This window comes from Onychomys torridus, chromosome 22, assembly GCF_903995425.1.
Source record: "Onychomys torridus chromosome 22, mOncTor1.1, whole genome shotgun sequence".
NCBI lineage: Eukaryota > Metazoa > Chordata > Mammalia > Rodentia > Cricetidae > Onychomys > Onychomys torridus.
Genome location: NC_050464.1, coordinates 16,013,231 through 16,026,568, shown reverse-complemented (window position 1 = coordinate 16,026,568; position 13,338 = coordinate 16,013,231). Strand labels below are relative to the sequence as shown.

General features: G+C 48.7%; 1 protein-coding gene across 1 annotated transcript in view; it reads right to left on the bottom strand.

The window, feature by feature from the left end:
* Zan (zonadhesin) overlaps window positions 1-13,338 on the bottom strand; it is a 113,261-nt gene that overhangs the window by 65,632 nt on the left and 34,291 nt on the right. Inside the window, 9 exon segments of the mRNA XM_036172373.1 lie at window positions 1,390-1,688; window positions 3,058-3,182; window positions 3,768-3,932; window positions 4,027-4,277; window positions 5,233-5,374; window positions 6,151-6,356; window positions 9,373-9,549; window positions 11,412-11,506; window positions 12,755-12,866. Coding sequence (XP_036028266.1) covers window positions 1,390-1,688; window positions 3,058-3,182; window positions 3,768-3,932; window positions 4,027-4,277; window positions 5,233-5,374; window positions 6,151-6,356; window positions 9,373-9,549; window positions 11,412-11,506; window positions 12,755-12,866 — 1,572 coding nt within the window.

Below are 13,338 nucleotides of genomic sequence, written 5' to 3'. Positions count from 1 at the left end.
GTGTGTGGGAAAGAAGTCTTTTGGTGTGAGCTACATGCAGATGACAGAGGTAACAGAGCCAAGACAGTCTTAAAGTCATAGCACAGAATCTAACCTTAACTGCCAAGGCAGCAACCAGGCAGGACAGTGATGACTTTCCCTTTGCAAGAACAGCATTGGCAGGAGAGATGAAAACCAGATGCAGCTAGAGATGCAGCTCAGTGACAGATTGCTTATCTATCATGAGAAAAGCCCCAGGTTTCATCCCCAGTAGTACAGTTCAATTTATAAAGTTCTCGTATTAGCTGGACTGGCTGGGAGATTTATCAGTCTGTAAGCGCTTTCCCACAAGCATGAAGACCCAAATCCAATCCCCAGAGCCCATGTGAAAAGGCAGGCATGGTGGACAGTGCTTATAACTCCAGTCCAGGGAGGCAGAGACAGAGGGCCACTGGAGCTCACCAACCAGCCTAGCCTTGGTGGCAGAGATCCTACTGAGACCCTGTCTCAGAAAACGGAGTGGAGCTTAAGAGAGAGCACAGTTGGAGCACAGCTGATAAGGTGTTTGCCATACAAGCACAAAGACCTGTTTCTTCTCTAGCACTCACATAAACCCAGGCATGGCGGCATGCACCTGTGATTTCAGTGCTGGAGGCAGAGACAGGCAGATCTGCTGGCCAGCCAGTCTAGCCTGTAACTGAGCTCCAGGTTAGGTGAGAGAGCTTATTTCAAAACCTAAGATAGGGAGGCTAGAGAGATGATGGGGTGGGTAAGAGCACTTGCTGCTCTTCCAGATTTTTCTCAGTAACCCCATCAAGAGGCTCATAACCCACCTAAGGTACTGGCACATGCACACACACACACACACACACACACACACACACACACGAATAATTTTTTTTCTAAAAATAAGGCAGAGCCAAGTGTGGTAGTGAATACCTTTAGTCTCAACACTCTGAAGGCAGAGGCAGGCAGATCTCTGTGAGTTCAAGGACAGCCTGGTCTACATAGGAAGTTCTGGGAACCAGGGCTACATAGGAAGATTCTGTCTTCAAAAAATAAAAAAAGTAGAGAACAACTGAGAAAGAAGTATGATGTCAAAGTCTGACCTTCACAGACATGTTTACATATCCAAATACACATATACCACCCCTGACACACACACACAATAAGGTAGATGGTTATAATGAACAATACCTAGGGTGGCTCCTAGTCTCCATGTACACATGTATATGCCGCTGCACACACACACACACATTTTTAGGTTATAGTGGAACACACCTATTACCCCAGTGTTCAGGAGGCAAAGGCAGGAGGACCTTGAGTTTGAGGCCAGCCTAAGCTACAGAGAGATATGTGGGGAGAGGTGGGGTTTGGGGGTGGCATGGGGTGACCACAGGGGAGACTCACCGCAGAAGCTGCTGTTCCTCCAGATAGGTGGCTTGAGCCCGTGGTTCTGACAGGCGTCCTCGAAGGACTGCAAAGCCTCACAGAGGGCACGGAAGAGCTCTTTGAATTCACAGAAGTTTTTCATACATCCCAGCAGGAAGGGCTTGAGGGGTACCCGGGCAGCACACTGGGCCCAGGCAGAACTCTGGAGGGCGGCCTGGCAGTATGCCAGGGCTTTCTCAAAGTCCATGAGCTTGCACTTTCCATTCATGATCTCCTGCTGCTCTACCAGGAGGCTCTGCTCTTCCATGTTCTGGCAACTAGAATGGGAAGAGCAAGGGTTCAGAAGAGCATGGTAGTATATACCTGTGATCCCGGGGCTTGGAACCTGAAGGCGGGACGATCAAAGTTCAAAGGTGAGGCTGGTAGGGCAGTTCAGCGGGTGAAGCACTTGCCACCAGGCCTCAGAACCCTAGTTTAATCCCTGGAACCTACATAATGGGAAGGGGAAGAATGGACCCATGCAAACTGTTCTGTGACCTCCACACATGCAGCATGGTGCGTGTGCACACACAAACACAATTCATGAAATTAAAGGACAATGTTTTAAGTTGCTCAAGGAGGCTGGAGAGATGGCTCAGTGGTTAAGAATTTGTTTCTCTTGCAGAAGAGCCAGGTTCAGTTCCTAGCACCCACAGGATAGTTACAAGCATATATAACTCCAGTTTCAGGGGATCCAATGCCCTCTTCTGATCACAATGGGCACCAGGAACCATATGGTGCATATAAACATATACAGGCAAAATACTCATACACATAAACTACAATAGATAAATCTTAAAAAAAAAAAAGTTGCTGGGCTGAGGTGGTGCCCGCCTTTGATCCCAGCACTTAGGAGGCAGAGGCAGGCAGATCTTTGTGAGTTTCAAGACATCCTGGTCTACAGATTGAGTTCCAGGACAGCCAGAGCTACCAAAAACAAACCCTGACTCAAAACAAACAAATAAAAAAAAGTTAGTTGTTCAAGGTCATCTTTAACTACAGGTGAGTTTGAGACTGTAGTGGAATACATAAGATTCTGCCTTACACACACACACACACACACACACACACACACACACACACACACACATACCCCATATATACATAATAACAATAAATAAAATAAAATGGAGGTTGGGAATATAGTTCCCGGGTAGGGCCCTCACCTAGCATGGCTGAGGCCCCCTGTGCTGCAAAAACAAAAGAAAGAAGCTAAGTGCAGTGGTGTATGCTTGCAATTCCAGCACTCAGGAGGCAATGGCAAGAGGACATTGGTGAGTTCAAGCCTAAGCTGGTTAACCTATTAAGTCCCAGGCCACCCAGGGCTACACAATGAGACCCTGTCCTGAAAGGGTGGAAGGAAAAGGGAGGGAGAGGGGAATGGAAGGAAGGGAGGAAGGGAGGAAGGGAGGGAGGGAGGAAGGGAGGAAGGAAGAGGAAGGAAGGGAGGGAGGGAGGGAGGGAGGAAGGGAGGAAGGGAGGAAGGAAGAGGAAGGAAGGGAGGGAGGGAGGGAGGGAGGGAGGGAGGAAGGGAGGAAGGGAGGAAGGAAGGAAGGAAGGAAGGGAGGGAGGAAGGAAGGAAGGAAGGAAGGAAGGAAAAGAAGAGGCAGGCAGGCGGAACGGTGGCTAGACTCAGAGGATCATTACTTGGGGTCATTGTCCTTATCTTTCCAGCTCTCCATGAACTCCTCCTCATCATTAGCTAGTTCATCACTGGATGTCATGAGCTCATCCTCTTCTTCGCTATTGAAATTCCCGCACACCCCGCAGACCTGGGAGGACAGAGGGGGGTGGGTTTCAGTGCTAAGGGGGCCGAGAGGGGTACACACCTCGTTCTTCTTCTGCAGTGCTGGTGATGAAAGCCAGGGCTTTAGGCAGGTGTTCCTACAGTCCTCACTGCCTTTTCATTGTTTTAATTTTCATTCTTTGGAAACGGAGTCTTCTGTAGCCTAAGCTGGCCTCAAACTTGATGAGCAGCTGAGGATGACCTTAAATTATTGCTCTTTCTGCCTCCAACTCCTTTGTACCACTACACACAGGTTATGCACTGCAGGGATGGAACCCAGGGCTCCCTGGATAATAGGCAGGCTCTCTTCCAAAAGAAGTAAAACCTATGCCTTCTAATTTTTGAGACACAGTCTCTCTGGGTAGCATGTTCCATGCTACCCTCCTTCCTTAGCCTCCCCAGTGCCAACATGCCAGGTACTAAGGGCATTTTTCATTGATGCATACTTGCCATCCCTACATAAAAAGGAACATTTGGCCTTCTTCCTCTATGCTGGGGAATGACCTCTTTGGTCATTCTATCCCCCAAAGGTCATCTCTCTACCAACACAGCCAAGTGTCTTCCTTCTCACCTTTCCATTAGAGGATGCAGGAATTTTGATATCTAAGAAACTGTTGCTCTCAAATTTGATTTGAACTTCGTCCTTAATTGTGACAACAGTATAGACGTCTTCGGTCGTGATGCTGACTCCCGGGATCTGGGTCGTGGCAGGAAGGGTGACTGGCGTGTTATTGATCTGAAGAGGAAGGCAGAACCATGAACAGGTGAAGAGACCAGAGGCCTCTCCTTCCAGGCTCACTCCTCCTTCCCAGCCACTGTCCCCAGCTCACCAGGACTAAACGGTCTCTCTGCAGAGTGACTCGGAAGCTGAAGATGTCAATGTACAGCTGATAGACACTGAAAGTCTTGGTTTTACTGTGGGTGTCCCTGCTAGCCTTGGCACTGATCGTGAAGAAAGGCAGGTTCATGTTGGGGTGGCACACTTTGACCAGGATGTAAGTACATGTGTCTTGGATAGGATGGCTATGGCCATCGAAGCTTACAATCTGAGAATCCTCTGAGATGTGACACTCTGCCATCTCTGTGAAGAAAGAGGTGGCTGAAGGATCATTCTAAGATCCCTAGGATGCAGTCCATCCTTCTCTACCTGGTCCAGGCCAGAGAGACCCAAGAGAGAGGAGGACCACATTTAAGAAAAGAATCAAATCTGGGGATCTGCTGGCATAAGGCCTGAGGGCAGGTAGGAAGGGTACGACTCACACAGTTAGAGGCTCACAATATGTCACATGTGGTAGTCTGAATGTAAGTGGCTCCCCCATAAGCTCATAGAGCGTGGCACCATTAGGAGGTGTGCTTTGTTGGAGGAAGTGTGTCACTGTGGGGGTGGGTTTTGAGGTCTCCTTGGCTCAAGCTAAGTTCAGGGTGACAGACATTTCCTGTTGTATGCAGATCAAGATGTAGAACTCTCAGCTCCTTCTCCAGCACCATGTCTGCCTGCATGCCACCCACCATGAAGCTAATGGACTAAATCTCTGAACTGTAAGCCAGCCCAATTAAATGCTTTCCTTTATAAGAGTTGTCTTAGTCATGGTGTCTCTTCACAGTAACTGAAAACCTACGACACCGACACCATGGGAGAGCAGGTGTGGGGCCAGTGAGATGAGTGGAAGGTAAGGACACGTGCAGGCAAGCCTGAAAACCTGGGTTTGAGTCCCAGAACCCCCATGGTGGGAGAACTGATTGACATAAGTTGTCCTCCATAGGCACAAGGTGCATGCCCACTTCCCCACACAAAATAAATAACTAAATGTATTTCTTAATTAAAGATAAAGCTAGGTGTGGTGGTACACGCCTGTAATCCCAATACTCGGTAAGTAGACACAGGAAGATCAGGAGTTCAAGACACGCCTAGGGTGGGGGTGAGGGATGGTAGTTTCAGTTCTGCCACAAGTCCTTCAGGAAGAGCCAGGCTATGTCAGACTCCATCAGGGGTGTGGGAAGCTGCTCCTAGTGACCTGCAGTACAGCCCTGCTTACCTGCGGCACAGCGCAGCAGCCCATCCTGGCGCAAGCACACTTGGTTGGCCTCACAGGCCGTGCTGCTGCAGGTGACATTACTGTGGACCGAGCATGTGCAGAGGGTGGTGCAGGTCTTCTCTGTATACCAGCTCTCCCCCAACTGTGGGGCATGGCCACCATCAGCAGAGCCAATAGGAAACTTGGAAACTGGAGATGGGTGGAGCCCTCCCCAACCCAGAAGGGTAACTGCATTTGGTCCCTTCCCTCCCCCATCTTTCTCCCTCCCTCCCTCCTTCCCTCCTCCCTTTTCTTCCCTCCCCTCCCTCCCTCCCTTCCTTCTCTCCCTTCTCCTCCCTCCTCCCACACTTCTGTTTTCCTTCTATCTGTCCATCTATCTTTTCTTTGAGACAGGATCTATGTAGCCCAGGCTGCCCTTAAGCTCAGACCCTTTTGCCTCAGCCTTCCAAGTGCTGAGACCACAGGGGTACACCCCACATCTGGGTCTCTTCCAAGTGCTGACATCACAGGTGTGCACCCCACATCTGGGTCTCTTCCAAGTGCTGACATCACAGGTGTGCACCCCACATCTAGGTCTCTTCCGAGTGCTGAGACCACAGGTGTACACCCCACATCTGGGTCTCTTCTGAGTACTGAGATCACAGGTGTGCACCCCACATCTGGGTCTCTTCTGAGTGTTGAGATCACAGGTGTGCACCCCACACCTGGGTCTCTTCCGAGTGCTGAGATCACAGGTGTGCACCCCACACCTGGGTCTCGATCTCTATTTTTCTCAGCTTCTCAGTATCTAGCCTTCATGCTTACCCCCAGCTCTGTCCTGCCCTACCTTTTCTTTCTTACACTTGGAGGCCTTTCTCTCGCCTCCCATTCCCACACGAAGCCAAAAGGGAGAGCGTGCCCTGCCACTCGGCCTCTCACCAGGTGGTAGGAGCCGTCCTGGTCGCTGCAGCCACACTGTCTGAGGGGCACACAGGTGGTTCCACTCAGGATGTGGCCTTTCTGGCACTCACAGCCCTCGACACAAGGCAGGTCTGGACAGTCTCTTGGGGTGCTTAGGGTGAGGCAGGTGGCTGGGCAGGGGTTGGCACATGGGCTGTAGCTGCTCATGGGTGGACACCTCAGAGCTAAGAAGAACACAAATGTTAAGAGGGGCAGAACGGCACTGCTAGCCCCTGGCCTTGAGGGGCAGTTCCTGGGAAGGTTCACTGACTCGGGAGGAACCCTGGTCTATGTGTGTGAGAGGTGGCAGAGCCTCTTCTTCTTCTGAGGCAGGGTCTCATGTAGCCCAGGCTAGCCTTGAACTTGGTACATAGTCAAGAATGACCTTGAAATCCTGATCCTCCTGCCTCCATCTTCCCAGCTCTAGGATTATAAGCATGAATCACCACGCCCTATTTTATTGATCAATTAACTGGCCAACCAGTACAGGATTTTGAGGCCCAAGCCGGCCTCAAACTGATAATCCTCCATTATTCAGCCTCTTGATTGCTGGGGTTACACGCACAAACTACCACGCATGGCTCTCATGGCTCTATAATGAACTATTATGTAGGCTTCCAAAGGAAGAATGACCTGGGCATGGCAGGACAAACCTATAATCCCAAGCTCAGGATGCTGATGCGGGAAGATTGGCATGAGTTTAAAGCCAGCATGAGCTACATGAAATCCTGTCTAATCCTGCTAAGTGAAAGTAGTTATCACAGGACACATACTCTATGATTCTTTGTGTATGTATATGTTCACATGTGTGTGGATGTATGTGTAGGTGTATGATTGTGCAAGGGTATTAAAGCTAAAGCCTAACCTCAGGTATCATTTCTCAGGTGCTCTCCATTTTTTTTTTTTTGAGAGAGAGAGAGACAGACACACACACACACAGAAGGAGATACAGAGAGACAGACAGACAGATGAAGGGGGGCAGAAAGAGAAAGAGGGGGAGAGACACAGAGAGAGAAAGGGTCTAACTATGTAGTCCTGGTGTGCCTAGAACTCCCTAGGTAGCCCAGGCTGACCTTGAACTCCTGACCTTCCTGCTTCCACCTCCCAAATGCTAGGATTACAGGCATGGACCACCATGCAGGAAGTTAAGCTTGTAGCGACAGAGGGCTGAGGCGGATGTAGGATGGAGTGTTAACAGGTCAGACTTACATCTGAAAAGGTTCAGGTAATGGATGGTGGTAGGGGTTGGTGGTTATAGAACAAAGTGAATGTCCTACTTACCAATGAACTTTTTAATTTGTCACTTAAAAATGTCCAAAATGGTTCTGGACATTTTATACAAATGGTATCACATATGATGCTTTGTGGCTCCTCTAGTTTTCAGCATCTATCCATGTTGAGCTGATATTTAATTCTTTTTATAGCTACATAATTGTATGAATATGCTGTATTTTGTTTAACCACTCCATAGTTGATACGACATTTGAATTGTTTCCAATCTATTTTTGTTCTTGGTAGGGTCTTTCTAGATAGCACAGGGTGGCTTCCAAAAGTCCTTCCTCCTGCCTCTGCCTCCCAAACACAAGGATTATAGGTCAGCACCTTTAGCCCAGACTTGTGTCCACTTGTTGGCTGTGATGAAAGGTACTTGTATAGACTTTTGTGGGAGAATTTTGGTTCGAATAAGTTACTGTTTTCTGCACACACGCAGGACTGGATTGCAGATCCAATGGTAAATCTAGTTTAGTTATTTTTAGGAACTGCCATACTGTTTTCTCCAAATGGCTAAAACAGAGTTTAACTGCATGGTAGTGGGTCTGCCTGGCATGCACAAAGCCCTGGCTTGACCCTTATTGCACTACAAAGAGGGATAAGGAACGCTGTAGGTCTCAAATCCCAGAAGGCAAGAGGTTGTTTGAGAACATGCTAGCTAGACTACATAAGAGAGTTCAAGGCCGGTTGGAGCTACTCAACAAGGCTCTGTCTCAAAAAACAAAACGAACAGATTGGGAAGCAGGTAGAGTGTTTACCCAGTCACTGAGGACTAGAACTGGGGTCCCCAGCAGCTCCTACAAGCTGGGTGGACATGGTTGTCTGCCTGTAATCTCACAATTCAGGAGGCCGAGACAAGGGGTGCCGGGGCAAGCTGGCTAACTAGGCTAGCCCATGAATAACTCCAGGTTTATTGACAGACCCTGCTCAGCAAGTGAAGTGGGGAAAGATCAAGGGAGACATCTGAGGTCAGCCTCTGCTCTTCACACACACACACACACACACACACACACACACACACACACACACACGTAAAAATGAATACTCAGAGGCCAGTAGCAGATCAGAGGGTAAATGTGCTTTCTGACAACCTGCTGACCTGAGTTTGATTCCCAGGGTCCTCATGATGAAAGAAGAGCGCCAACTCCTGCACACTGTTCTCTGACCTCCACATGCACACCACACACAAATACACACACAGTAAAAACCAACAAATCCAAACAGAATACAAAATAAAGTTAAAACAATTTAAAGACTGCTTTCTGGCCAGGAGGATGGCGCTCGCCTTTAATTCCAGCACTCAGGAGGCAGAGGCAGGTGGATCTCTGCACCTGATCTACATAGCCAGTTTCAGGCAGACAGGGTTACATAGTGAGACCCTGTCTCAGGATTAATTGATTAATTAATTAATTAATTTTAAAAAAAGGATTTTGTTAAAACCTGGGAGAAGGGAGCCGGGCGGCAGAGGCGCACGCCTTTAATCCCAGCCCTTGGGAGGCAGAGCCAGGCAGATCTCTGTGAGTTCGAGGCCAGCAGAGAAACCCTGTTTCAAAAAACAAAAAAAACAAACAAACAGAAACAAAACAAACAAACAAAAAACCTGGGAGAAGGGCCAAATTTTTGATGATATAAAAATCAGACAGAGTCAGGCATGGTGGCATACACCTGTAATCCCAGCTCTCCACACCTACACAGCAAGTTGGAGGTCAGCCTGGGTTACATGAGATCCTGACTCAAAAAAAAAAAAAAAAAGGAAAAGAGGGAGGGAGGAAGGGAGGCTCTGGGTAGAGCTGAGCTGGAGGGGCAGAATGGGAAGGGAAGGGAACGTCCTGTGGGTGTGGATGCAGACTGAGGAACAGCTTTGGGACAGGAGAGGATGGGGTTCTGGGGATTCACCAAGGGCTGTGGAGCTAGAGGGGAATCACTCACGGCAGAAGGTACTGTTGCGCCAGGTGGTCACCTGGCCAGCCTGGGCACACAGGGATGCGTAGGCCTGCAGAGAGCGGCACAGGGCCAGGGTGTCCCCTTTGGTCCCACACTGGCCATACACACAACTCGAGAAGCTGGCCTGTGGGGGCACTGCCTCGTGGCAATTGGAGAAAGGCCCTGGAGGACAAGACAAGGTGGAGGAGAGGAGCGTGAGCCCAGTGGGCAAGCTGGGCCTTGCAGCTTCTGTACAGATAATTTAGGGGATATATGTGTATTTGTGAGTGTGCAGGGGCATGCATGTGCAAGTGTATGTGTGTGCAGGAGCATGCATGTGCAGGTACATGCATGTGCAGGTGTATGTACAGACCAGAGGACAACCTCAGGAGTTATTCCTCAGGAATCATTCACCTTGGGTTTCAATTTTTATTTATTATCATTATTATTACTGTGTGTGTATAATATGCATGTATGGGCATATGTGCTATGGCATGTGGAGGTCAAAAAAACAACTCTGTAGAGTTAGCTCTTTCCTTCCGAATTTACATGAATTCTAGGGATTAAACTCAAGTTGGAGCAAGAACCTTTTACCTGCTGAGCCATCTCACTGGTCCCACCTCATATATACTAATTGTGTGTGGGGAAGGCACATGTGCCACAGGACACATGTGAAGGTCAAAAGACAACCCACAGGAGTGAGTTCTCTCCTTCCACCATGTGGATGCTAGAGATCAAATTTGATGGCAGGCACCTGTATCCTTCAAGCCATCTTTCCAGTCCTCCATCTTGCTTTTTGAGACATGGTCTCTCATTGACCCAGCTGGAACACACCAAGTCAGTTAAGATGCTTAGCTGTCTCTGTTCTCTCAGCACTGGGACTACACATGTGTATCAACACGCCTGGGTGGGTTGTTTTTTTTTTAAATTTATTGTCATCATTTTGTGAGGCAGGGGTATAATCATACCACAGTACACATGTAGAGGTCAGAGTACAACTTCTGGAGTTGGTTCCGGGATTCCAGGGACTGAACCCTGGTCTTCAGGATGACGGGGAGTGCCTTTGCTCTCTGAGCCGCCTTTCCAGCCCCACACTCGGGTTTTTCTTTTTCTCTTTTCTTTTCTTTTTTCTTTCTTTCTTTCTTTTTTTTTTTTTTGAGCTGAGGATCGAACCCAGGGCCTTGCGCTTGCTAGGCGAGCACTCTACCACTGAGCTAAATCCCCAACCCTCGGGTCTTTCATTTGGGTGCTAGGGATCAAACTCGGTCCTATGCTTTCAAGACAGGCACTTTCCAATTGAGCTATCTCCTCAGGCCTTGCACAGCTAATTTATGTCCACTTGCATCGAAGCCTGGGTGTACTCAGGCATGGAATCACAGGCCTGTATCCCCAGCACTTGGGAAGCCTGGGTGTACTCAGGCATGGAATCACAGGCCTGTATCTCCAGCACTTGGGAAGCCTGGGTGTACTCAGGCATGGAATCACAGGCCTGTATCCCCAGCACTTGGGAGAATGAGGCAGGAGGACCACCATGATTTCATGATTTTGAGGGCAGCTTGAGCTACATAGAGAGACTGAGCAGGCCCCGCCCCCCCCCTAAAACTGAGATCTTATCTGAAGAAACAAACAGGGACTGGGAGTGCAGCTCAATTGTGCTTGCCTGGTGTGTCCCTGGGTTCGATCCCCAGCCCCACATAAAATGGGTGTGGTGGTGAACATCTGTAATCTCAAGCATTCAAGAGGCAGGAGGATCAGAAGTTCCTTGGCTACACAGTGGGTTCAAGGCTAGCCTGTGATACATGGGACCTTGCCTCAAAATAAAAACAAATAAACAACAACAACAAAACCAGCAATGGCAAAACCAGACACACTGAGAACCTATGGTCGGTCATGGTTCCTCAGAAGGTAACCACCAGCCATTCTGTACTCCTGTTGACCTCCTGCCTTTATATCTGCTTCTACTCTGGCTCTTCCTCCCATCATGACACATTCTATCTCTTGCCCAGGGCAGAGGACAAAGGGGCCTGGGAGGAGATGCCGCTCACCAAGAGGGTTCATCAAGATGGAGCACTGTTTATTCCAGCTCTCGTCCATGTTGTCCTCTTCACAGCTGGAAGACTTGCCCCCGGCTACGAAGCAGCTGGACGATGAGGAGAAAGGTTAGAAAGGTTACATTTGAAGAAGGATCCTCCAAGCTGAAGCTAAGCCACAGAGGGGGAAAATGGGAAGGAAATATAATGGCACCCTCAAGTGGGAAGGCAGAAGGCTAGAGGCCAGCAGGACTTCTCAAATGGCTGTGTCAAAGGCAAGGATAAGAAAAGTCAGCTGACATAGGCCTGAGGAGTTAGAACAATTTTATTTAACTGTCTACATTATTTCAAGACAGGGTCTTTCTACATAGTCCTGGCTATTCTGGAACTCACCATGTAGTCCAAAAGCTGGCCTCCAACTCACAGAAATCCCCCTGCTTCTGCCTTCTAAATGCTGGGATTAAAGGCATGAGCCACCAAGCCTGGCTTGTTTACATTTTATTATTTATTGTTTAATGTTTAGTTTATTGTGTTTAATTATGTGTGTGCATGTCTGTGTGTGGATATATGCACATGAGTGCAAGTGTGTAGAGAGGCCAGAAGAGGGCATCAGATAGCCTTTGGCTGTAGTTATAGGTAGTTGTGAACCACCATGTGGGTGCTGGGAACCAAATCTGGGTCCTCTGCAAAACAGCAAACACTCTTAAATGCTAAGCCACCCTCCCAATCCCTTTTTTGAGACAGGGTCTCATGTAGCCCAAACTAGCTTTAAATTCATTATATGGCCCAGATGACTCTGAAATACTGATCCCCCTGCCTCTACCTCCCATCTGTTGGAATTGCAGCTATGTACCATCATGCTTGATTTATGTGGTTTTGGGGGTGGAACCCAGAACTTCATGAATGCTAGCAGAGCACTTTACCCCCTGGGATATATCCTCAGCCCTGTTGGAACAACCTTTCAGATTTACAGCCTCAGGTCAGGGATGTGACTCTAGCTGTTGGTTAAGTGTGTATCTGACATGGGTAAAGCCCTGAGTTCCCTCCCCAGCACTGGGAACTCAGAGAGGATGAAGAGCAGAATTGACTGGATTCCTGGTAGCAGGGTGTGCAGCACAGAGGAAGCCCATATCCACAAGGGACACTCACTGGCAGACTTCCCCACAGGGACCAGTTTCCCTGGGCCCGGCTCATCAGATGCCCAGTTCCCCCATGTTCTGGTCCCCACGTCCATCTCCCTATGCCCATTTCCTCTAGGCCTAGCTCCCTAAGACTCAGCCCTCACCAGACCTACCTCACCCAAGCATAGCTCACCCAGGCTCAACTCACCTAGTCCCAGATCCCTACACCCAGCTCACCCAGGATCAGAGGCTTCAAGTATTTTCCAAGCAGTTCCCAGCAGAAGTGAGTTGCCTGCAGGCTTCCCGTCTGGACGCAGATTGTCATCCAAACTGTTATTGTTGTAGTTCCCTAAAGAAGAGAGCCATCATAGGGTGGCATACGTTGTAGTGTTGTCCTTGAACTCACTAAAGCAGCAGAGTTTTAGCGGCCACCCAGAGCTCAGAGGCCACTGCCTTCCCAACTAGAAGACACATTGCTTAATGCCACATCAAAGCTAACTCTTTCGTCTTTTTGTCTTTCTGGTTTTTTTTTTTTTTTCTTTTTAATGACAAGGTCTTATGTATACCAGTCTAGCCCTGAACTAACTGTGTAGCTAAGGATGGCCTTGAACTCTTCATCCTCTTATTTTCATCTCCCAAGTCCTGGAATTATAGGTATGCACTACCACCCAGCTTATACAGTGCTGGAACGAACCCTGAGACTTCCTGCATTTGAGGCAAGAGCTCCGCCAACTGAGCTACACTCTCATCCCACCTTTCATCTTTGTTTTGAATTGGGTTTTTAAGAGGCCCAGGCTGCCCTTGAACTCACTACCTAGCAG